This window comes from Falco naumanni, chromosome 9 (assembly GCF_017639655.2).
Source record: "Falco naumanni isolate bFalNau1 chromosome 9, bFalNau1.pat, whole genome shotgun sequence".
Classification (NCBI taxonomy): Eukaryota; Metazoa; Chordata; class Aves; order Falconiformes; family Falconidae; genus Falco; species Falco naumanni.
In genome coordinates, this window is record NC_054062.1 from 14,815,143 (window position 1) to 14,840,650 (window position 25,508).

Here is a 25,508-nt window from a genome sequence, read left to right on the forward strand (position 1 = left end):
TAATTCCTGCTGCTGTACAAGGCGGCTGTAGAATGAGGAAGAAGTCTGCAGCAAAATACCTTGTTAATACACAATACATTGGTAAGGATCAAATATAACTTCAGTGTTGAAGCTTGTGATTTAGGCCCTCTGATTTGCAGGTGGGACAGGTATGGTGCCATGTCAAATCGATCATGTTGTCTGTTCTATAATAAAATAATGCAAGACTGTTGTTTGGCTGGGGCAACTCATAATCTTCAACAAAATGTTCCGTTGTTTGGTAAAAAAAACTAAAAGGGAAGACAGAGTTCAAGTACAGACTGATACTGAAATTGTGTAATTAATTGTTAGTTTTTATTTGGTTGGGTTTTTTTCACTGGAGGACCACAAAACTGCAGGCAGGTCCCTGTTGTTTTAGGATCAGTACCTAACTGGTAAGAACTCTCAGAGAACTAATGATATGAGCATTTATGTCACTAATTTTTTAGGGCATAAAGAAAAAAAAAGCAGAGTAAGAAGGGTGTCAGACACACACAGGCTGTGATTACTCACATGTGACTGTAGAGTTTGTGTGGAGCTGAAGCCCCAGGCCAGTACCTGTTTATCCTATAGATACCGGTCAGGTGTATGCTTTCAAGTTACTGAAGCAATTTTTGTTTAACTGTTACTTACAATGGCTCATTAGTGGGTTATTCCACTGGGTAGCTTATTCTGTTGTTGCTATTATGGCATAATTGGGTCTTTCAGAGGACTTGGGGTCAGTAAGAACATGATGTCCATGTACAGGTTTGGGAGAATGCTTTGGTTCTATGACATTTTGCATTTTCAGTGCAAAAGATGCTCTCTAAAAAGGAGAGCTACTTGCTGATTCTTCATTTCTGAGGGGGACAAGCTAAGCTGGGAGTGAGGAACTGATAATTTCTGAATTCACTTCTGTTGACGATGCTTTTTCTTTCTTTGTATTAAAATTTATAGTGCAAGTGTGGTTTTGTGCCTCTTAAACTAGCAGCTGTGCTGAATGTACCAAACTCTCGTGGCTGTGAAGATCTGTCTCATTATATAAGAGGCTGTAACAGAGAAACTAACACTTTTTTGTTCTGTTTTTACTTCTGAAATTTGGTGCAGCTCCCAGTAATCTGGACAGCTATTTTTGGATTTTACTGCTTCACAAATTCAGTTGTTTGGGGGTTTTTCTGACCTTTTACATGTCTTCTAGAAGCTTGAAATTACTATGCTAAGGTTTTCCAGTTCTCAAAGGAATGCATTTATTTGGAGGAAGAAGGAAGGAAAGAGAATGCTGTTCACATGCACCCTGGTTTTACAGTGCTTCTTTTAAAAGTACTCTTGCAGTTCCTCTGGCTCAGGATCCCATACTGTAACCAAAAAATCTCCAGTTACTGATTGTCCTTGGCAATTTGAGCTGCTGCTATTTCCCCATATCTCACTCTTAAGCTTATATTGAGTGTTTAAACACATTCTGTGTCATGCTTATATTGGAGATCATTCCATTAATAATCCATGTGCATAACTGCAGTGAATGACACTGCCCTCTCAGAGTTCAGGGCTTGTACCACCCCATGATGCTGTTGCAGGGAATAAAAGAAAACTGGGTTCTGGTGCTGAGCCCACTGGTTAAGAACGTTGCTGCAGAGACCTGTATGTGATTGCATGGTGGGGAAAGAATTAAACAAAAGCTGACTAGCTGTTCTACCCTCCTAAGTCGGATTTAAAGGATTTAAGCAAATCTGCTGGAATTCCTTGATCTTATTCCTGTTCCTCACAGCTCGAGTATTATACTGGGTCTGGGTATGATTGCTGTTAACTACCTCTCTTCTTTGGGCTTTCGCTGAAGATCTCTTAGGGAGGAAGCACTGATTATTTCAGCTGGTCTTAATGAATAGTAGTCCTGCCAGTTCAGGAGAAATAGGTTGAGTTCTAGAGAGCCAAGAACGTTTTAGAAGATGGTACGTCATGTTCAGAAGGGTCAGTACATAATAATCTGGAAAAATCAAGACAGAAAGACTGTAGGAACTATGCTTATATCAGGGTGAGAAGGTAACTTGTGTTAAATAGCAGACTTGGGGATTTACAGCTACTTCAAACTTGCCCACACAAAAGAGTTCAAGGTCTGTTTTACCTTATCTTTAGATATGTTACCTATCTAAACTGCCATAGTCATATTGTTATGATTTCCTTCTTGGTCTTCCTCTCCACCTTGGGGAGGGCTGTGCAGCCATGAGAAGCTTTGGAAAATCTGAGCTCCACCTCTCTCAAGATGTCATAAAGGCAAGAAGGAAATAGTTCCAAAGGAGGACCCATCACAGAGGAGACAACTGCAAAACCTGCTGTATCTTTGCACAGCTTGTCATTCCTCCAGAAACTGAATGCCAAACTTGGACTTCTGTGGCTTTTGGTGCACCGATCTGTGCTTCCTTTAATATCACTGTCTGGGAAATCACTTTACCTAGGAAAGCCTTGCCTTAAGAGGGAAGCAACTTACAAGCTACTGTGAGAGGAATCCAGTACAGGCTTTTGCTAGAGGTTTTAAACACTCTTAGTATGTGTCAGAGGGCTAAATAGATGTGCGTCTTATGGGAGCTCTGAAGGGGTATCAGCAACCCCTCTACTTCTGACTAAGGAGCACATTTCCCTGAATGCTAGTAGATTTTTCTGTTGCTGCCTCCAGTATATCCTTTCCTTGTGTTTTCACTGGAGTAAGTGTTCTAAATTCCAACACATTCCCATCTTTTCATTTTGCTTTGCCTTTTTTTGCTAGTGCTGCCTGAGAATTACAGCGTGCTGTAGCATATAAGCTATTTCCATCCCCTGTTGCCCTGATCGTCTGCCTCCCTCACTGCGAGGATATAGGAGATTTGCTCCTAATTAACCCAGTGTAATTCTTGGCCAGATCCAGCGTGTCCAGAATACACTGTGGTACAAATCCACTCCAGAAAGGTCTCCCTCCTGCCACTCAGTGACTCCTGTAAAAGGTCCAGCATGTAGTGAAATTTCCTTGCCTTTGACAAGTGGCTGAGGATGAGGCAACACAAAACTGGCATGTGATGTAAGTAATGGGCAATAACTGAGGGAAGAGAAGAGGCTTTTTGTCAAGCCAATGGATTTTTATCAGCCCATTCCTTGTTTTTATGTTGAAGGTGTCTTTGGAAATGCTACTCAGCAGACTTGGCCAGAAGTGAGCTCATTTCTTAAGGTGACCTTCATGTTTCATGCTGCAGAACACCAGGAGTTAACCCCTCCAAAATCAGAATATAAATATATGAAATGCTCAGACTGAGCTGAGGACTGACACAGGGCATGTGTAAAAAAATTTCCAAGACTGAACAGCATCAAATGGACCAGTTCCTTTCCTGGGTTTAATAATGTTTCAAACTTTTGTGGTAGCCTCTAATCTTAATTCATATGAAGGAGCAGTAAACTTGAAAGCACTAAAAACCCCCACAGGATTGTCCATAGCAATACAATAATGATCAACCCTCTGGAAAGCATCCTAGCCAATCGAGTGAAAACGACTTTGCAGCCCAAGGTCAAGAAGACACTCGATGGAAAAGATCTCTGGAGGCAGTAGGCATGGTGGTAAGATGTGGGGCTGAAAACTGGGAGTGTGTCCTGGAGAGGGCTGTGCCACCTGTGGGCTTTCCACAGGGAGATCTAGAAGCTGCTTTATCTAAAGTTTTCTGGCTCCCATTTACCTGGGCTCAAATCTGAGAGTCTGACCTCAGGAAGCTGCAAGCAGCTAATTGAGGAGGCAGCTGGGGGGTGGGGGATAAAGTCCAGATTCTTTCCAGCACGTCTAATCTCTGGCAAGTGTACGCGCACAAGCCCTTTCCTTCTCCGGCGTTGCTTCTGGAGGTTTGGCAGCAGGATACAGCCCCGGCTCCCCGCCGTAGCCTTTGTGCTTCAGGGAGAGGGCAGAGGCTGCCGGGGGAAGGCAGCGTTGCGGGAGGGGAGCGAGCGAGCAAAGGCAGAGACAGTGGGGTGCACGCTGTGCCCCACCTGCCCACGCTTGCCACCTCCTGTTTTTCAGGGTGCTAGAGAAATCCTGGGGCATGTTCTCTTCCTTCCTTTCTCTTCCTTCTTTTTCCCCTTTCCAAAGAGAAGAACCAAGGAGAAGAGATGAGGAGAGAAAGGGGAAAGTGAAATTCTGAGACGCTGCTGGGAACTTTGATCCCGTGCATCCCTTTCCCTGCATAGAAATGGAAGAGGCATCCCGCTCCCTCTGGGGCGGAGCGGCTAGTGCCCTGCTCCCGGAGAAACCCAGCTGCAGAGCTCGGGGAGGAGGCAGCAGCTGAGCGTGAATGTGATGCTTGAGGAAGCTTCTGCTCACTTTGCACAGGAGGGATGGAGGTCCCCAAAGTACTTGGGCTCCTGGTAAAGCTCTTAGGTCTGTTATCCTGTCTCAGATGCATGGAGGTAAGAAATGGTTATTCTTCTATCTGTTTGTAAGAAGTCACATGGCTCTTTTAATATCCTTGCTGTAAGTGGATCTTGTTATTACTTGAATATCTTTTCCAAGGCATCTAGGCAGCTGTGGTCCCTGAGAAGGGCTAGGCGGCTCAGGGAGGGATTTATTTCGTTGTGCATATGGAATTTAGAAAAGGAAACAAAGCAGGAAAGAAGGATGCACTAGGGCTTGCAGATGCTTTGGCTCAGGTTTCCTATGTTTCTCAGGCACTGCAGTGACCCTGGCAGGAGAGATCCTTTGTTTCTGTTCTTTGCTGATTGACTGATTACCCCTATTGCTGTTGTGGACAGATGATTTATAGCCACACGGACCTGGGGCAGCGACTGCAGCACAGGCTGTTTGCACTAAAATTTGGAGATGGTCAGTGCTGGGGTATTTTGGAAGCTGCTACTGGAACTGGCAGCAACTGATCTTTCATTATAAGGGAAGTATATTGCTTGGACTGCAGCTCTTTCATTTACGGTCTGTCTCCAAAAGGAGCCGGTTCAGGCTTTCATATATAGCCTGTTATTAGTACAGCCCATCCCTCTATCGCCTGCAGGCTTACATGTGTGTGCAGGTGCATACTAAAACCTAGGAGTTGAGGGACCTGGATTGTGGCTCAGTCATATGTTTGGTGCAGTCACAGAAGTGTAGCTTGGCTCACTTTCTGCTCTTTGCAAAGAGCTTAGAGATCCTCGGACAAGTCCTTCAACCTTGTCAGTTCACAGGCCTTTATACGGGCTTGCAATAGCCTGATACGTGCAGGCAGATGGATTTTTGGCTGAAAAGGATTTTCCAGTTATATGTTGTTTCATCTGTGTGTCCCGTTGCGCACATGCACCTGAGATCTGATCTGCTGTTTCTGAAGCATGCCAGGAATTCATCTTCAATGTGCAGTGTCACGTTCTGACTTCTGGAGCTTGACGCTGGAGCTTGGCTGTGGTTGTCAACACCTGCTGGTCCATACTCACAAGCTTGATTTGAAAATGACATCTGCCATGAGTAGGTGTCATTCTTGTCAGGTATCTATGGGAACTATCTGTGCTTATTCCAGAAGTGGATTTGGTTTAATTCCAAATTTTACTGTTCCCTTTTCCAGGTGGAGGTAAAGCTGGGAGAATCAAAATTACTGCATTTTGAAATAAAAAAAAACAACCCAACAAGAACCATTTGCCATAGCTAGTATTCTTTATATGCATACCTCTGCTCTGTGAATTACAGCTCCTTGTTAATATAAAGGCATTATAAATGTTAATTAGAAAGTATTTAGAAATGAATTGAACTACAAGGAGCTACCAGAAGCCTGTACAGTTTCTTTTTTTTCACTCTGGGTCTGTGAAGATCTTGCACCTGCTTGTACACCATGTAATGGTGTTGAGTGGAGATCCCTATCTCTAAGCCAGCAGTCAAGTTATAACCACCAAAAACACTGCCTGTAAGAGGAAATGCAGTTTTGAGACCAGGCAGGATGCTGGAATTCTGAGGACTGTGTTTCATATTTTTGGTTCTTAGCTATTTAACCCCATTTGGATAATAATATCATAGGCCGTATCATCTTCTCATGTATTAGAAACAAAATCCTCAATAAAGTCTTGTTGGGTTTTCTTCTTTAGGTGTTATGCCACTTGGTATGTGGATGTTTATTACTATTTTAACACAGCGTTCCTTGGGGGCATCATCCCATCACATAGATATATCTCTATTTGCCACTGTGGCCATAGGTGGTGGCTTGCCCTACAAACGGAGAGAATTAATGGTTATTCATTATTTTACTCACTAGTAACAATGAATTTCTTCTAGCTTTTCCTTCCATAGGCATCTCACTTAAGCTTCCAATTCTGCTCGAAAAGAACAAGCAGAGCCCTGTAAGGTAGTGCTTAGATCAAGGGTAAATCTCTGTAGGCCAGCAACTATTCATTTTGCTGTTAGTGGGCAGAGCTGTGATAGGGTTTGGAGAGGAGCAATGGGGAGAGCAGGGAAGAGGCTGGTTACTGGGGTGTATTTGCCTGAAGCAGCAAAAGGCTGAGCTGCTTTTAGGACATGCCCATGTTTATTTCATCGGATAATCATCTCTGCTTTTGCTCTGTTTTTTTTCCCAGGCTTTCCTGGGATCCCAGCCCAACCAAAACCATTTGCAGAGTGCAGGTAAGAACAAGAAGTTATTAATTCAGTCATCAGGCACATTCTTTCCTGCAATGGTGATGAGACCATAGGTACAATGAGCCACTGCTGTCTGGTTTTCTTCTTTTCTTTCCATCACTTCTTCAGTCTTTTCTCCTGCCTCAGTGTCTGTTTATCTCCTTCCCCAAAATGGCCAGACTGCTTTCTTTCTCTTTCATGTCTAATACTCTTGCAGTTCCCTATTCCTCCCACACTCTTTTCCTTTCACTTCTTTCTCTGCCTTAGTCTTTTTTGCATGCTCACGTTTCCTCCGCTCTAATAACTACTGAATTCTTGTACCCCTCCTCAGCTGATGCAAAGCGCACAGTGTGTTTTCCAGACACCTACCTGTAACTGCTTCTGATTTTTATACCTTGAAGTTAACCTACGCCTGTCACTTACCCCCTCTGGCCTTGGCAGTGGCTAGAAGGCAAATGGCATGAGACAAAGTTTCTTTGTGCCCTTGCTGTTTGCCCTACATGTCCTTATGGCAGAAGGGTTTTCTGAAAGTGTTGGCTTCTCTGTGTTTATTCAGTGAATAGGGCTATAACTGTTATCCCTTTCTGAGTCTGCTCTTCCCAGGTTAGGGGCTCTAAAAAGCCCACCTTCACACAGAATCTGGTTCTGGTTTCTCTCTCTGTTATTTCAGGATCATGAATGGAGAGTTTTCTTCTGTTAAAGACCATATTAAATTAATTGTTGCGGTTTCTTTACATGAGATATTTCACATGGGCACTGGCCTGGAACATTGGCACCTGCACTTCTCCCCAGCATAGGTTCCCTTTCCTTTCCTGTGCATTGGGCATGTGCAGATAAGCCAGGCGATGTGCTAATGGGTATAGGGAACGTACCTACAGTGAAACACAGTGTCATTTCCCACCTTCCCACTTTACAGAATGAAATTATAGTTAATTTGAAACTCTTCTCAATTTCAATCGATTTAGACAGGCAATTAATCTTCTAAAGAGCCCAGGATCAAATTTAAAAGTATCTTATTCAGGTGCCAAAGCAGGTGGGGAAGGAAGTGGAGGAGTGTGTGCCAGGCTCAAGTGCTGCTCCGAATGAATACTTCTATGGAAATAAGTGGTAATGGGAACCGTTCAACTTGTCCATGTGTGGGCCTGGAGTTAACACGTTTCAAAGGTCTGTCTGGGCAGTTCACGACTTCCAGATTGGTTTGTAGTGCGTATTATAAGTGTTCTTTGGGCAGCTGCCTTGAAGAATTGAAATCAAGCAAGTAGCAAAGAAGGCTGCAGACACATGAGGTGTTTCAGGAGATCAGCTGCTATCTCCCAGCTTGTCTGAGCCCTCGTGTGTGATGCCTTAAGTGATGCTGACAGCTCCCTTCCTGTGCCCAGCGTCCAGCGTGTGTGGCATTGGACCTCTCGGGTATTACAACGGCTCACTGGCGGTCACTGAGGCTGGGGCAGAGTGCCTCAACTGGGCAGAGTTCCCTGATTATGTTCAGCAGTACCCAGACCGTGGCTTGGGGGACCACAACCACTGCAGGAACCCGGATGGGGGAACTACACCCTGGTGCTTCTACCGGCTTGCATCAGGAGCCATCGGCTGGGCTAACTGCGACTGTAATCAAGGTAAGGGCTGCTGCATGTCTCTGCCGGTGCCCAAGCTGGACTGTCTCAGGGGGCTCGGGCCAGAAATGTGTGCTGCAGAGACTTGCAAGCAGCAGGTGGGACACCTTGTGAAAGAAGCACAATACAATAACTGTTCCAAATTGTCAAAATAATTAGGGCTAGAGAACAGCCTGTGTGGGAGAAGAACGTCTGTATATAGTAGGGGGTGGATTTAAGCTGCGGTTGTCATAACGCCTTGTATAGATGTTTTATTCTCATACAAGGAAGCTTCTTTTTTTTTTTTTTTCTTACTGTTAACTTATGCCACTTTGGAAACAGTTTAAGTTATGTGGAAAACAACCCACTCCTGCTCCTTAAGTGTCTGTATCAGAGCTCTCCTTGTGTAAGTGTAGCGGTTCAAATACAACAGGGAAAAATCTTGTTGGCTAGGTTTGTAAGTCTTCTGTGGCAAGGTTGGTCACAGGCTTGCTTTAAAATTCCTCACGATGTTGACTCAAGGACTGCTGCTTACTTTGAGGCATGCAAGGGAGCTGAGCACTCTCAATGTGCTGACTCCACTGTAACATTCTTGAAACTTTTGTTTGTCCTCCTGTCTTCTGGCCTTCCTTGCTTCTCCCACATTTTGCAAAACAGATGAAGTACCACTTTAATAACTGAAATTACAAAGTATTTTCCCTTGCCAGTGGAAGTGCTTTCAAAGGTGGCTTCCTTAAAGTGAACGATACAAATGTAGTTGTGCTGTGTGCCTGCATCGTGGTGCTACAGACAGAAGGTGTATCCTTCTCCCAATACATAACTGAGTGAGGAGATGTGCTTTCTAAACAGTGGTAGATATTTGTGGTGCAGTGGGAATTGAAAGGGCATTTACACTGGCACTTGCTTTTCCCAGAGAGATTAAAGAGGATTCACCTGTTGTTACTGAACAACAGTTGTAGCAACAGTGAGTCTTGTAGATGAAGTAGTCAGTGGGAAATAAATCAGTGGAGTGTCAGAAGGAATTAGAGCCTGCCATTTCCATGCATCTTTTCAAGGGAGCATGTAAAATTATCCCCGTTTCACAGGAAAATCCAGGAGCTGTGGCAGAAGCCAAGTTTCCTGCCAATATTTTACCATGGCTTTGAGAAGAACATAGCTCCAGCCATCCTTCTGAGCAGCTGTTGCTGGAAGCGGGAAGGTGCTGTGTCCTGCACTCCTGCATGCAAGTCACTTCAGTGACAGCACCAGCAAAACAAGCAAAACAGGAGTGAGAGAAGCCAAGTGCGGTCCAGCTCAGCTACATGCAAGTCCAAGACATGCCAGTCTGAAACCTCTGACAGAAGATAGCCGCTTGTTTTGTTTTGTTTTGTTCTCTTTTGGAAGGTGCTGTGCGGTTGGCTGAAGATAGTAGTGTGGAGTTGTACTTCAATGGACTCTGGGGCACCATCTGTGCTGACCACTGGACTGACTGGGATGCCAGTGTTGTCTGCAGGCAGCTAGGTCTCAGGTGAGAACCTTGGTCTGGTTGTGAGATTTACATGTTCACATGGCCTTTGAAAGAACAGCCGCTGTGGTTACAGCCCCTCTGGCGTACTGTGTTGGCTGGGGGAGTTTGTTTTGTGGGCTCGCTTCCCACTTACAAGGGTCCTTCGGTACTATTTTCTTTCTGTGGCTATGCCCAATGCAGCATTTGCAAGGTTTTTTTAAAATGGTAGTTTCTGCTCAATGCTCCAGACTGTGATGAGTGAGCTGTGACATTGTATCCCCTTTTTAGTATTACCAGCAGGAGCTACTGTAGTGATCTAATAGAAATTTTGAGACCATGCAGCCTCTTTGGGAAACTGGGATTTGGGCCTTCAAACTTGCAAACAGCAAGGGGAGAAGGTCCACAGAGAAGAAAGAGGGTGATTCAGATATTTTGGTGTTTGAACCTGTTGATGGGTTTGTTCACCACTTTCAAACAAGGATGCCATTTCTGACCAGATCAACTCCTCTGCAGTAAATAAGAACACAAAATGGGTTAGGTGGTGGGGAGCGCTTTGCGTGGTCCCGTTAGACTGTAAGTGGCCACCCCTTTATGCACTCCCAATCAACTGGGCGCACTGGGATGTGAAATGGCACAGCTGGACTGGAGAGTCACAAGAACTGAGGGGAGCTTGTAAGTCAAACAGTGCTACAGCATTTCATCACTCTGTTGTGTTCTCTGTACCAGTGAGATCGGCACGGCTGGGAAGAAGAGTCATCCCAGACTGTGGCCTGTTCCGCTGCACCTGCAGTCAGCAAACTGCCACGGGGATGAGAAAGCCCTGCTGCAGTGTGGCTATCGGAAAGCTATGTCAGGAGCTTGTAACCAGGGGAGTGCCATGGTAACCTGTGTCCCTCCAGAAGGTAAATCTCCAGGGGAGGTTCACTCCCTGTTTCTTCCATTAATGTTGCTGATAAGATGTAAAATCTAAGGTTGTGAAGCTGTGGAGAGCAAGTCATTGGAGCATGTTTTTCTTTCACCTGCTATACAGGTGGTTATCTTCCTTCCAGTGGAACAAATTCGCAGAGTGGGCATACTTCTACAGTCACTGAAAGATGGCTGTTGCTTATGACAACATCTGCTTTTTATCAAACCAAGTTTTTGTCTGTAGGCAGCAAAGTCCTAGTCACCACAGCAGCCAGTTAAAGAGCCATCCCTGGACCAGCAGCACCCTGGTCATGGGTGCTTCTCTGGGTTCTAGAGGGGACGATCTGGTAGGGTGGGATGAGAGCAGCCCAAGAGCTCCTCTGGCTGGTGAATGGTTCTACACCCTGAGCTGCTGGATGTGTTTTGTCTCTGTCTTGTTCTGTTGTGCTCTTTCCCTTTCTTGAAGCACAGGTGTAGGTGCCCCGCTGCGTTTAGTTGGGGGAAAGGAGAGCTTTGAAGGACGAGTGGAGGTTTACCATGATGGCAAGTGGGGCACCATCTGTGATGACCAGTGGGATGATGAGGATGCTGAAGTAGTCTGTAGGCAGCTGGGACTCAGGTAATTTCACCACTGTACGTTATGGAGTGGTAACAGAAGTATGCAGAGTGATGAACGTGAGAGCATGTCCCCTCACTATATATAGTACCAGCCCTTTCTATAGGAGGTATACAGAAAACCTGGGAAAGAGAATTCTGGACTGATCATCCTGTAAAGGGATTTTGTGCTTTAAATCCTGTCAGTTTTATAGGTTTATGCTGTGAAAAAAAAAAGTTGGTGCATTCCTACCTAAGGTTTGTTTGTGTTTATCCTTCTTTATTTTTGCACACACGTCCTAATGCAAATCTTCTTGGCCTCAGTGACAACTTGTCATGGTGGTTTCCACATGTGAACTGCAGTTGCTTGCTTGGTTAAGTTTAAACACCGCCAGTTTCACTGACTGCCCTTATCCTCTTCAAACAGGAAGGCAAGAGAGAGCACCTCATTCTCCCATGCGCCATTTAGCACTTAATGTGGGAGCTGTTGTATACTGAGCATTCTTGAAAACCAAAAGATCTCTCAGTCTTTGGGGGTTTTGCCTGTTACTGAGATTGCAAATCATTGTCCTTAGAACTCCCCGGCTGCCTGAACTGTTTGTGGTGCAGGCACATTTTTGTTATGTGTTGGAAGGTCTCATTATAAAACTTTCCAATAACATATTGTAATTAACAGCTGGCAACACTGTGTCAGAAATACAGATTGTCAATGGGAGGACACTGACCTAGCATAGGAGAGTCCCTGTGCAAGGCAGAATCTGCGGGGACGACACTGTGATTTTCCTTGCTGAGCATACATTTCTGTAATGTTTGCAGTGGGAACCCAAAAGCCTTGTCGTGGGCTCACTATGGGCAGGGATCTGGCCCAATCCTGCTGGATGAAGTGGAGTGCTCAGGCAATGAGCTTTCACTTGACCAGTGCAAGAAGAGTGACTGGGGACAGCAGAACTGCGACCACATTGAAGACGCTGGGGTCTCCTGCGACCCTTTCACAGGTACAGATCTACAGTTCTATGTCAGATGTGGCCAGTCTTAGTCCCATATTACACAGCTTGCTCAGCAGATAGCCCCCCTGCTTCAGGGTCCTGCAGGGCTTCCATCTGTGGCCCCTACAAGGGCTGCCAGGTGTGGAGGCAGAGAGCAAGCACTGGGTGGGATCAAAGCCAGGCTTAGTGCGGCTCCCATGGCTTCCCACTGGTGGTACGGAAAGGCTGAGGTAAATCCTCCTCTGACAGATAGGCATGTTTTGGAGTGAGGAATGTTTGAGTACCCACTCCATCTGCGTCTTTTGTTCTTTCAGTCATGGGCTGTACAGAGGCCTCAGCAGTGGGGCACAGGCTCTTGCTTTCCTCCCCTGCCGAGCGCTGACCTTTCCTTCTCCCACCCCTTGCAGAGGGCACTGTCAGGCTGGCTGGTGGCCACAGTCCCAACGAAGGCAGGGTAGAAGTTTATTACAACGGTGACTGGGGCACAGTATGCGATGATGGCTGGACAGACCTTGGTGCACAGGTGGTCTGCAGGCAGCTGGGCTTCAGGTAGGACTGAGTGTGTGTGTGTGTGTGTGTGGTGTCTCTGCTTCCTCATTTCAAGGATTAGATTCCATCACCTTCACTGGGATAGGCTGGACCTTAATCCTTCAATGCTGTCTTTATTAGAAGGGTTATCACCATTATACAACTTTATTCAGGACGGATTAAAAGGTATCCACATCCTTTCCGGGGGCGGGGGGGGGGGGGGGGGGGGGGGGGGGTGGAGAAGAAAAAAATATTATATCTTGCCTCATCCTGTTTTGAAAGCAGCTAACAGGCTTGGTACCATCTTTATGAAAACCAAAGTCAGAAAGTTCTCTTAACATTCCTTAAATTTGCAGGTGTATCAGCTCAGCACTGCCACCCGTTCTGCTCTGTCAGCTAAAAGATATCACCCATCTGCTCTGTCAGCTAGACATGTCACCTGCTTCAGTAGTTGAACATAGACTGTCAAGGCGAAAAAAGAGAAGTATTAGGGATTTTCATAATGCTTTTCTTTCAGTCTGTTGCTGAACTGTTGTCCTTCCAGGTATGAGTTTGAGGAAGATTCAAAATCAGGATAATGTAGTCTTGGAGCCAGTAAAGTTTTGGTTTTTTGGTGGATTTTTTAAAATATGATTAGGGTATCCTTTGAAAATTTCAGCTTTATAGACTGAAAAAATACTAAATTCTTCCCTTTGAGTTCAGCTGCATACTGTGTTATCTCTTGTAGTGGCCTAAAAGTTTGCAGCTTTCTGCATTTCATTTCCAGGTAGCCACTTCCTATAAAAAGTAGTAGAAATACTTCAGTGTTGATATTTTTGATGCCTCCTCTGCTAGCCACTCCCCAAATTGATGTACCTGGTGTCATGTCTGCAAAGCAGCCTCTGTGATATAGCTGGCCCTCCGTGCTGTAATGACCGTGCCTTTGGCAAGACACTAGCAAATGGACTTGTCTGGGGGCGCCTCCCTGAAAGCTGAATCTGGTGAGATGTGCAAGCTGCTTGGTCTCCATCCTGTGTGTGACTGAATGGTTTAGTTCAGGAGGCCACTGATATCACAGATGAGCTCCGCAGGGGAGTTTCCCTTTGGGTCTGAGCTTGGGTCCGTCTGTGGGATTAAAGAGTTTTAATGAACCTCATGTTACGTTCTGTTTCCTTCCTCTAGTGGCCCTGCTACCCTGGCCTCCGAAGGGGACTATGCTGCTGGCCAAGGCTTTATCTTACTGGATGATGTGGCTTGTGTGGGGACAGAGCTATCCCTCCTGGACTGTCCCCACAGCAACTGGGGGCAACATGACTGCTCACATGCTGAGGACGTGGGAGTCCGCTGTTCTCCAGAGAGCAACACAGTCATGGATGGCAGCCTGGGTAACTCGCCTTGCCTCTTGCCTTGGATGGTGGGGAAGTCTCACCTGCTGGTCTGCCCCTTTGGAAGCTCTGACAGATGTGGGAGTCTTCCCTGTGCTGTTTCAGTGAGGGGGCTGCTTTTTGGGGAGGATTCCTAGGAATGAGCCCTGGCTGTCTTGGGGCAGAGCCGCAGAGCTGTGGCTCCACCAGTCCTATGGCCAGACCTGCAGAGAAACTGAAAGTGGAGAGAATTGTGTTGGTGGTCTCCAAAACAAGCCTGAGGGGCTGAGGAACGGTGGCTGCCTTAGCATGCCATTGCTTACTGCTGAGATGCCTCAGCCCCCCGTCTGCAGGAACACGGGACACTTTTAACTAGACCTTTGGGGAAACTGGTGTAGTTATGTTAGTGTCACACCTTGCCAAGACAAGAGGACTTCAGATATGAGGGGCTGTTGTGTGGAAATTTGCACTCTCTTGTGGGGATGGCACTCTTTTAATTAAAAATCGTGAATGTATTCCCAGTTAGCATAATTTCTTCATTTATACGAGACCTGATACTCTCCCCTTTCCCTGCTCCAGGAGACTTTCCAATTTGTCAGATATTTTTTTTATTGAAATAGACGGCATCCAACATTTGTGTTTTTCCTGGATGTAGAACTCTTCTCTTGCTTAGAATAATGTAATAGTTTTATAATTCAATGGATTTCTTTCCCAGGCATGTTTAAGCTTGTCCACTCTTGGCTCAGGTGTTAATAACTTTCCTTCTGTTCTTGTTCTCTTTAGTCAGCTTTCAGAATATGATTCACTAATGATTTCCAGTAAGCATTAAATAAATTATTATGTATGTAGTCTCCTGGTTTAGCACAGAGGTGAAATGCCTTCATATAGAAACACTCCTTTTTTTCTTTTTTCTTTAAGCTTACTGATAGCTGGGATTAATTTTTTCCTGTGGAACCCAAGTTCTGGGCACTTCATGCTCTCTGGTGGTTTTGCTCACAGCAACCCATCTGTTTCATCCCTTAGGGCCTCCTGTGCGGCTGGTAGATGGAGAGAGCACCAAGGAGGGACGGGTTGAGGTGTTCCTGAATGGGCAGTGGGGCAGTGTCTGTGATAATGGCTGGACGGACAGAGATGCTGCAGTGGTTTGCCGGCAGCTGGGATTCAGGTAAGAGTTCTGGTAGATTCATTTACAGATAGAAACAGCTCTGAGGGTGATTGCTTCTTTCTGGACCTGTTTTGGGGGGCTTTGTTTCTTAGTTTTGGCATACCCACATAAGCTTGAGGGTCTGTGTGTGGAGCGATGCATAAATGTTATTTCTCTTAAAATGTGCTGGTGCATCAGGTTCACCTGCCTCCTGCTTACTGCAGATTAGCAACCCTCTCTCTGATTGCAGCGGTACAGCAAAAGCCAGGGCAATGGCTTATTTCGGCGAAGGCCATGGGCCTATCCATCTGGACAACATAGAATGCAGTGGCACAGAGCACGCCCTGGGGCAATGTGTCAGGCCTGACACCGGGATTCACAGCTGCTGGCACAGTGAGGATGCTGGTGTGATCTGTGACTATGTGGAAGAGAAGGTCCAAGATATCAGGAGAACAGGTGATGTGCCCATTTCCTCTGTGCAGAAATCTGGAGTGCCAGCTGTAGGATCTCACCATGCTTTTATGCTTTTATGCTTTTTTCTGGTAGTTCTTCTCTTTGGCTGAAACATTGCCTGCAAAATATGCATGTCCTGTCCTGCACCTCCTATTTTTTCCTTGTTTTCATTGTCTCAGCCTTAGGAGCACAGGGTGCTCCAGACTCGTCTGAGGAGCTCCACCCATGTCAGGCCTTTGAGCCTGCAGAACTTCCGCACAGCCAAGTCACCATACCCTTCCTTAGAGCAGTAACTATGAGCAAACTTTGAGTTTTAGTGTACTGAGGAAATAGCTGTAGAGGTCCCGTTCCTGGCATAAAACTACAGATACTGCAGGTAAGCACCTCCACCAAACCTATGGGATCAAATCTGTGAATTCCACACGCACAACACAATACAGTCAACTACCATGCAGATTAATGCCCTTGTGGAAGGTGAATGGTATTTGGCTCTGTGACAGCAAGAGCTTAAATACCTACCCAACTGCTCTAACTTTGCTGTGCAGGTCCAGAGTTTGGTGCGTGTGGGATGCGCCTGCTTCACCGTCGCAAGAAAAGGATCATAGGTGGAAACAAGTCTCTCAGGTACTACCCTGTAATTGCTGGGAAAGCCAGAACTGGTTCCAGCTTTCCTACAGGCTCTGGAAACGGCCTGACAAATGCTGAGTACACTAACACATTTTCACTAGTGATTTTTGAACTTCATTTGAACCAGTGGGCCTGTCTAGGGAAGAATCATAGAATCATTTAGGTTGGAAAAGACCTTTAAGATCATCAAGTCCAACTGTTAACCCAGCACTGCCAAGGCCACCACTAAACCACGTATTTTTTAAATACCTCCAGGGATGGTGACTCCACCACCTCCCGCAGCAGCCTGTTCCAATGCTTGACCAACCTTTCAGTGAAGAAATTTTTCCTAATATCCAACCTAAACCTCCCCTGGCACAATTTGAGGCCATTTCCTCTTGTCCTATTGCTTTTCATCTGGGGGAGGGGACCAACTCCCACCTTGCTACAGCTTCCTTTCAGTCAGCTGTAGAGAGCAATGAGGTCCCTCCTGAGCCGCCTCCTCTCCAGACTAAACACCCGCAGTTTCCTCAGCTGCTCCCCATCAGACTGGTGCTCCAGACCCTTCCCCAGCTCCGCTGCCCTGCTCTGGGCATGCTCCAGCACCTCAATGTCTTGTAGCGAGGGGCCCAAAACCGAACACAGGATTCAAGGTGTGGCCCCCCCAGTGCCAAGTACAGGGGGATGATGACTGCCCTGGTCCTGCTGGCCACACTGTTTCAGATACAAGCCAGGATGCCGTTGGCCTTCTTGGCCACCTGGGTACACTGCTGGCTCATGTTCAGCTGGCTGTCAACCAGCCCCTGCAGGTCCCCTTCTGCCAGTCAGCTTCCCAGCCGCTCCTCCCCATGTCTGTAGTGTTGCGTGGGTTTGCTGTGACCCAAGTAAATGCCAGCTGAGCCCAGGTGGGGCAGAGTGGATGGGAAGAATACAGCTCCCATGTGTGTGACACCTTTTACTCCTCTCTTTCTTCTTCAGAGGTGGTTGGCCATGGCAGGCCTCACTCCGGTTGAAAGGTTTTCGTCAAGATACTCGTCTGTTGTGTGGAGCAACACTGATCAGCAGCTGCTGGGTGGTGACTGCAGCCCACTGCTTCAAAAGGTACATTTGTGAGTGGGGAGCCCTGAGGGATATGATGAACAAGATAACCTCCTACAAGGTTATCCTCCCAGCCCAGTGGAACCACATGATTAAAGTTTCTAAACCAAGACCTTCAGGTTATGATGTGTGTGATCATGGAGCACTTATGGGGATGACTCAGTAGAGGCTTGCTTTATCCTTCACTGCTTACACCTGCCCTCTTAACTTTGAGGGTTTACAACTTAAAGGGCACCATCATTTTGCTGTTCTGTAGTGCTTTGAGGAACCGGGAAGACTTAAGGTCACAAGCCTGTTGCAACTATTGTAGCCCTTTTTGTAGGGAAAAAAAAAAAAAAGTCCTGTGCATTGTAGACAGTGATTTGGGACACCCTTTGACTGCAACAGCTGGCATTATCACATCTGTTAAAGAGGACCCACAGTCCCATAACTGGCGGTACCTTATTGGTCTCATAGCAATGGAGACTTGTGTGAGTCTGTTTCCCTCTTCGCAGGAGTGTCAAGATCTTGAGTCTCTTTTTCTTCAGGTTTGGTGTTGATGTACGGCGCTACCTGCTGCGGGTGGGTGACTACCACACAGGTGTGAAGGATGAGTTTGAGAGGGAGCTGCCTGTGGAGCGGATTGTCCTTCACAGGAACTACTGGGCCGGCAGCAATGATAATGACATTGCCCTGGTCCGGATGCGGGGCAGAGAGGGGCACTGTCTCTCCTTCAATCGCCACGTTCTGCCTGTCTGCCTGCCCAACAGGAAAGAGAAGTCTGACATCAACAGGCAAGCCTGCATCATCTCTGGCTGGGGAGACACAGGTGAGTGATGGGGCTTTGAGGGGCAAGAAAGGTGGAGGAGCCTGGGTTCAGAAGCCTGCATGGGTCATTAATTTACATCTGCACAACTCAAGGGGGTGTTCTTATTGCTCCTATTGTCTGTGCTGGTGCAGGGAGGCAAGGTGACTTTTGTGCCATCATGCTTTCTTCTGATTTTAGGCTTCTTGAGCCTGCCTGTGGTGGAAGTTTGGGTTGCCATAGCATCCCTCTGCAATGCTGCCATCTGGCCACAGCCCTCTCTTTCTTACCCTTTCTACACGTTTGCCCACAGCAGACCCCTTAGGCAGCAGCCTGTGCAGAGTTGGTGTACAAAGCCTGCGGGAGGCCCCCATGTTTCTGTGACCTCCTGCCTTCTTCATGATGCTGTAGTAGTGAAGCGGGGACTTAGAGGTGGAAGGAATCTCCCTCCAACTGCCTTGCTCCATGTCCCTGGATGTTGCCACAGGAACAGCTGGGCTTTGAGGCTGGTTTCTGTGCTAGGTTCAAGGCAGCCTGTACCTGTCCTCTTGCAGCACATTGCTATGGATCTTCCTAGGTAAAAGGGAGCAGGGAATATTCTAGGAAGTATTCATTATTAAATAGTTTCTCAAGGTGATGTTTTAGAATGCTGGGCTTGGTGGAGTCCTGACATGGATGCAATAGCAAGGTCTGGAGACAGCTTTAAACTCTTAACAAAGCTTTATCACTGGCTGTCCAGTCTTCCCACATTTGAGCATCGGAAGTGCAATGCAGGGCTTGGGGCAAGGAGGCCTTTCTGGGGCTGCTGTGATTGCAGCGAAGCCCCACATGTTCAGAAAGACTTGCTGCCAAAAGGCAAATAGCCCCAGGAGCTTGTCTGCTGATTTTTGGCTTACCCATCCTTCCCAGCTGTCACCCCACGTGTTGAACTGCAAGTATACATTTGCCTTTGGAGTCAGTTGCACCAGGTGCATGTGTCACTCCAGGGTGTCTGGAGACAATCAACGAGCAATTTAGCCATGTAACTCTCTTAAGCTGTACTGGAGTTTAATGGCTAGAATCCCCCCACGTGCCAAACCTGGCTTTTCCAATGAGAGGGGCCGTTACCTACTACCTTGTAAATTCACCATAAACCTTGGGCAGAGAAAGGTCATACTCTAATATAGCACATGAACCTTCTGTTCTGAGCAAGGCTGCAGTAATAGATTTGAGCAAATAGAGACAAATCTGGCTGAAGATGAAGTTAGCTTTCTTTGAATAATATTTGGATGCCTCTGAAGCACCTTTCAAAGCTTCTCCGAGAACTGAGTGGTTTACAAATACGACTGCATTTAGTCTTTTGAGAAAACACTGCCCTTGTTTTACGGAGGAGGAAGGGAGGCTCAGAGAGGTGAAATAAATTGAACAAGGTTCAAGTTACTTGTTGGCAGAACTAGAAGTAAGACTTGTTCTTTGATCTAACCTTTTTCTCCAACCTTTTCCCCATTTCTTTGATCTCACAGCTCTTTTTTGTGGTCTGGCTTGGCAGCCCTGTTTTCTGAAGGTCTGATGGTTCAGAAATGCTGAGCATGGCCTATTTTGGTGCTGCAGTCTTGACATGAAATGTACAAATACCTATTTTTGTTCAGAGCACTGTTGCTCTAGGTTGCTGCTGTTGTCTGCACCTAAAGGGGGCCTACAAGAAAGCTGGCAAGGGACTTTCTACAAGGGCATGTAGTGAGAGGACAAGGGGGAGTGGCTTTAAACTGAGAGAGGGCAGATTTAGATTAGATATTAGGAAGAAATTCTTTACTGTGAGGGTGGTGAGGCACTGGAACTGGTTGCCCAGCAAAGCTGTGGGTGCCCCGTCCCTGGCAGTGCTCAAGGCCAGGTGGGACAGGGCTTTGGGCAACCTGGGCCTAGTGGAAGGTGTCCCTGCCCATGGCAGGGGGCTGGAATGAGATGGTCTTTGAGGTCCCTTCCAATCCAAACCATTCTGTGATTCTATGAGTTGGTCTGCCTGGTCTGTTCTGTTCCAGGGAAGTCCTATTCAAGAACCCTCCTGCAGGGAGTGGTGCCTCTTCTCCCACGGGAAGACTGTGAGGTCCGTTATGGGCAGAAGTTCACTAACCGCATGATTTGTGCTGGAAACCTCTCTGAAGATAAACGGGTGGACAGCTGCCAAGGTGACAGTGGAGGGCCACTCATGTGTCAGAGGTCAAATGGACGCTGGATCATTTTGGGGATTACTTCTTGGGGTTACGGCTGTGGCCGGAAGGATTCCCCCGGTGTGTACACAAAGGTCAGCAAATACGTACCCTGGATCAAGAAAGTGACCAGGCTAAAATGAAAATGTCTGAGCTCTAGGAGCTTCAACATATGGTCCTTTTTGTCCTGCAGCAGCAGAAGGCTGTGGCTTCTGGCCTGGTGACTGATGAAGATTTATTTTCTCATTGGACACTGGTAAAAGACTTTAACGTAGAACTGGGAGAAAAACAGTTGTGGCTGATTCTTCAAAGTCTTTGTTTTCACTTTAGTCCATAACCTCTGAGCAGAGAAAGCAGGTGCACACTGCTAAGAATGATGAGTCTATGTTGCTCTGACTATCAGAGTCCTGTAATACAATCACATTTGTTCCTTTGCCCTGGCACACACAAATGGTAGAAGTGGAGAGATACCTGCCTCTGCAAATCTATTCCTGTTTTTGTAGTTTGCACAGTTGAAAAATGTTGCAAGGAGAGCTGAGATGCTTGGAAGATGGCACCAGGCTCTGGCATAGTGGAAAACTTCAGATATTTTTTTATAACAGCTCTCTTCAGTTCCAGGAATTAGAAGATTTGACCTGAGCTGAGGAACAGGCCAACAGCTGGGTTTTTTTTTTTTTCCTTCCCTGTTATGTCTCTAGGGGGAACCTTTTCTTTTCTGAATAGTAGGTCTGCTCCCATACAATCCCTTTAAAGTGTCTGTCCCTACTAAGAGATGTTTGTGCCTCCTGCTGTAATCCTCCATCACACATTTCCAGCTGCCAGATGCTTTGGTTTTATTGCTTCTTTCTCAATATAGTGGTTCTTTTGTGTTTGTTTCATTATTTTTTTCCCTTAAAGCAGCAACTCTTAGAATCAGTTGTTGGTGTGAGACTAAATCTTCATTTTTAAGAGACAATAGTTTTTTTTCCCTCGTGATTACTATGAAGAACTTAAAAATGTGATGTCAAAAGGCTGAATAGACATGTTATTTTTCTTTAAATCCAAGTGTAATGTTAATTTCAAACATTCAGGTGTTGAATCATGATTTAACAGCTCTGCAGGAATTTTCTTTTGGTACCTTATTCACCACAGCTATTAGCTGCCCTTTATTTGTGACGTTAGTCTTTAATATCTCTGTGTTCACAATTGTCCCATGAAACACAGGAATACTCCTGAGGTATAGATACACCTCAAGCAAATTACTCACTCCTGCGTCCTATTCTTGCAGCCTCTGGGCTATGCTTCCTCTCTTCTCTTCTTTGCACTATTTCTCTTTTTATGCCTCTCAGCGGGAATAAACTGACTTAACTCAAGGGTATGCAGGCACTGACATCAAGCTGTAGTTCTTAGCCTGAACAGAAATAATGCTTTCTCTTAAGAAAGCAGGAGTTACTGAGTACTTCTTCTCATGCAAACAAATGAAGAGTTTCCTCTTAGGCCTTAAGCACTTTTGTAAGTTAATTTACTATTCTCAAGTAAGCAGAAAAGTATAAAAATAGATGGAGGGGCTAAGTGCATTAACAGTTGTGCAGTGCACAGTGACTTCTTACTATGTGTAGGCAAGCCAGAGAGAGGACAGGTCTGCTCAGGAGCAGGGGCAGTAAGCTTTGATGTATAACCAAGGACCTGAACATGGAATAGTAATAGACATACAGAACTTGTGCCAGATGTGTGTGTTTTGGATTTGCTTATGCACTGTAGGGTAGGCAATGATGGGGTCAGGCACTGGCCTGCTGTCTAGGAGGTCTGCACTCAAGGCACCGAGGTGTTACCAAGGCAAGAACAGAAGGCAGAGCGCAGCCTGTGGATTAGCAATGTCATATTACAGGGCATGTGGTGATGGGTTCCTTAAAATTGCCTTGGGTTCAATAAGTAGTGATTACTAAAAGCTTTAATTTGTCTCCTAGAAAACAGCTTCATGTAAAGGTGCTGACCTGGCTAGGTAGCTGATTTTTGTGTGTGGATGCTAAACTGAACAGTTCCATTTACCCTCTCCAGGGATTATAGGATAGTTGGGTCATCGGTGTTGCAATGGACTGTTTAAAAATCCTGCTTGAAAACTTTATTTTATAAAAGGATTGTAGGAATCTTTAAAGCATGCAATGTCGGAACCCCTGCAAAGTGGCCCTTGAGACAGATCTGATCTGTTTGTGCCTCTTCTCGAGAGGCTGAATGTCTGCAGTGCAGCTTGTGCTGATAAGCCTGCTGAAGTGCCAGGCTTGGTGCTTTGGCAGCGCTGTGCTTGGCTCCATGTTGGCTCTGTTGTCCTACAGCTGCTGGCAGAGTCCCTAAGATACAAGCTGCAGACTGCTCCTTATCTCCCAGGAATTAAAATGACAGGAGGACTGATGGCAGTTGTGTCACAGACCTCTGGTCTTGTGGGGAATTAAATGAATGCCAAGTTCCACACTGGCAGCAACAGTACCTGTCTGGGAAATATGGAGGGATTTGGCTTTTAGCTTCGGCCTCCCCCAAGCCAGCATGCTACGGCAGCTGAAACGGAGTTTCTGTGCCTTGGGTGCTGTCACATCTCTAGTTTGACCTGTTTTGATCTTTCAGTTTATACCCATAACCACAACAGGTACAGAAACACCCAAAGGACTGAAACTATGAGGTTATTTCCCTAAGCCTACTTAGCTCGTTCCAATTCAGGAGTTAGAATGAATTACCATGTAACATGAGTGAGACACAGGCCTGGCATTGACTTCTGAAATGCCCATGTACTAGTTCAAAGTATTTCTTTCTCCTAGGTCTTGTCACTGTGAAAGCTGTGCAAATCCTGTAATTAACAGCCCGTGAGTCCTACATGAGCCAGGAGGAGGGAAGGAAATATCCAATCTCCTTCACCTGCTTTTACACCCTACTGGTACTATAGGCAAGCCTGCCAATATTCTCCTCAATTCTCCTGACCTGTTTTTCAGAGCACCACTGTTGCTCTTTACTGTTTAAGCTGGGACTGTGGCCCAAACCAAACTCACATGCTTTGCCACCGAGGCTTACTGGAACTGTGTGGTTGGATGAGCGGCACTCAGCCACCCTAGGACTGTATTTTGTACTTAATGTTGGCCAGCAGCAGATGTTTTGAAGGATAGTACATGTGAGTTTGTACCAAACAAGTTTTAACAACCTTTCCTTTTGGGGAATTTTGTTCTTGGCCCATTTAAATTAATTACTTGCATTACTGTTATTATCACAGCAAATAGAAGTACAAGTGCTTGGTCCTCAAGGTGTTGTACAAACACTATGCGCCATCCTTTTGTGATTCTTTTTTTTTTCTGAAGCGTGAGAGTTTATATCCCTAACTTTTAAAAAGCTATTTAATGTAAACAGTCTTCATCTTCCATATAGTTGTTTAATCCTGTATTTAATCCAACTAAACTCTCAGCCTCAATATAATTTTGAGAACCAATCTCAGAGAACGAATATAATTTTATTCTCTGTAGCACATAATTTCTTTTTATGGCTCCTGAATTAATTGCCTTTTGTTTTCATTGAATCCCATCTGTCCTTGTGTTCTCAGCTATCAGAGGAAATAATGGGCCTGGCTTTATATTCTCTGTTGACCATTATTCTAGAGGTAGTCCCTTTTCTAAAACTGGCTTCTCTGTCTCTCTTTAACCCAAACTGTCTATCTATCTGATAACATGCTGACAGTCTTGCCATGTCTTCTTTTTCTGCTGGATCTTTAAGCTTTGGTAATCAGAACTGAATGCAGTTTGCCAGGGGAGGCTATGCCATCTGCTGATTATTTTCAGTATTATTTTTTATTTCCCACAGTAGGAAATGCTGTATGTGTGTTATGTATGTACGCTGGAGCTGGCTTTAAACTCGCTAGTGTGGTCTTGGCGGCAGCCTGGCTACAACGGGATGAAAACCAGCCAAGGTTAAGTTCCCCTTGTGTCTCAGGCAGCTGCAGCAGCCCCTGAGTGCAGAGCAGTTGCTGTGGGTATGGCTGGGGAGCATAACGCAGCTCTGGGCAGGGAGAACCTGACCAGCTGTGTGGGGCTTTGCCTTGGCTGACATACTTGTAGGGCTGATACATTCATCAGTCTTTGCACCATTAGTCCGTTGGATAAGGCTAATGAACATACACTATTTTCAGGAGCTGATTGCTCAGTCACTGTTGCTGGTAGCTGCACTGTGCTGCGTGGATGCCATGAGACAGCACTCCCGTAGCAGCATGGCACATGCTGGTTATTTGAGAAAGGGAACGTCACTATGACTGGCTGGGAGCATTGGCAGGAGTAGAAATGTGGCTATGGTAAGGGTCTAAGGAGCAGCTATTAGTGCTCCAGGTACCCCTCTTTGAGGGGATACCCCAGTGCTTTACAAAGGCTGACCCAGTGCTGGTGTCTTCCTGACCTGCAGTGCCTGCACTGGTACCCTTACCAGTCCTGTCTTGACACCAGTCCAGGCTTTGGCCAGCTGAAGCTGGATTAAAGATTTATCCCTTTCCTGTAGCTGAGTACTGTTCTGATGATTTCTATGAATTATATTATATGCTGTAATTAATCAGGCAGCTGTTTATTAACCTGGACAGGATGTCGATTACCCTTGTAATCTTTTTACGCTTGTAGCAGAGAATAACAGATCACTTTCTCAAAGGTGTTAGTGGAGGCATTGGTGAGGAACCAGGACCATGGATATTTGCTATCTCAGGGGTAAGAGAGGTAGGCCTGCCTTTTGTCTGTCTTCCTTCCTTTCTGAAGCCAATATCCTGAAGTCTCTTCATCCCCCAAAAAAGCTGCAGTGATCCATCAACCACTTGAAGACAGATTTTTGTGTGTATATTCAGCAATCAGATGACAGCTTTTGAGACATGAACTGTGCTGTGTGATTTAACACCATCTTGACAGACTTGCGGGGAGTTTCTTGCAGCCGGGGGGAACAGAATGGCCCCTGGTGGTAACCAGCTTGGGACCACTCCTTGTGGAATGAGGCACTGTGACCTGCACCAATGCACATCTCTTGTGCTGTATTATTTGTTCAGAAAAATATTTAATGTCCCACCTAAAGAAATAAAACTCACTTGTGTAGTAGTCCACTCAGTCGTCTTAAAATCCCTTTCTGCTAACCAGGGGCTGAGCACCTCTGAAATCAGTCAAGTGCCAAAACTGTCATATCCCCTGGATCAACACCAATGGCTCACAAGGTGTGTTAATAAATGGATTATACTGTGA

The 25,508-nt window shown here is 45.9% G+C and overlaps 1 protein-coding gene across 1 annotated transcript; it reads left to right on the forward strand.

The window, feature by feature from the left end:
- The first annotated feature begins 340 nt into the window (after window positions 1-340).
- Window positions 341-25,508, forward strand: LOC121093834 (neurotrypsin-like). Its single transcript, XM_040606722.1, has 17 exons — window positions 341-3,043; window positions 3,135-3,573; window positions 4,094-4,410; window positions 6,544-6,589; window positions 7,963-8,199; window positions 9,559-9,682; window positions 10,388-10,563; window positions 11,039-11,186; window positions 11,978-12,156; window positions 12,555-12,696; window positions 13,837-14,039; window positions 15,042-15,183; window positions 15,413-15,618; window positions 16,161-16,239; window positions 17,200-17,322; window positions 17,847-18,127; window positions 20,122-25,508. The coding sequence occupies exons 3-17, from the start codon at window positions 4,339-4,341 to the stop codon at window positions 20,430-20,432; spliced, it is 2,469 nt and encodes an 822-aa protein (XP_040462656.1). The 5' UTR covers window positions 341-3,043; window positions 3,135-3,573; window positions 4,094-4,338; the 3' UTR covers window positions 20,433-25,508.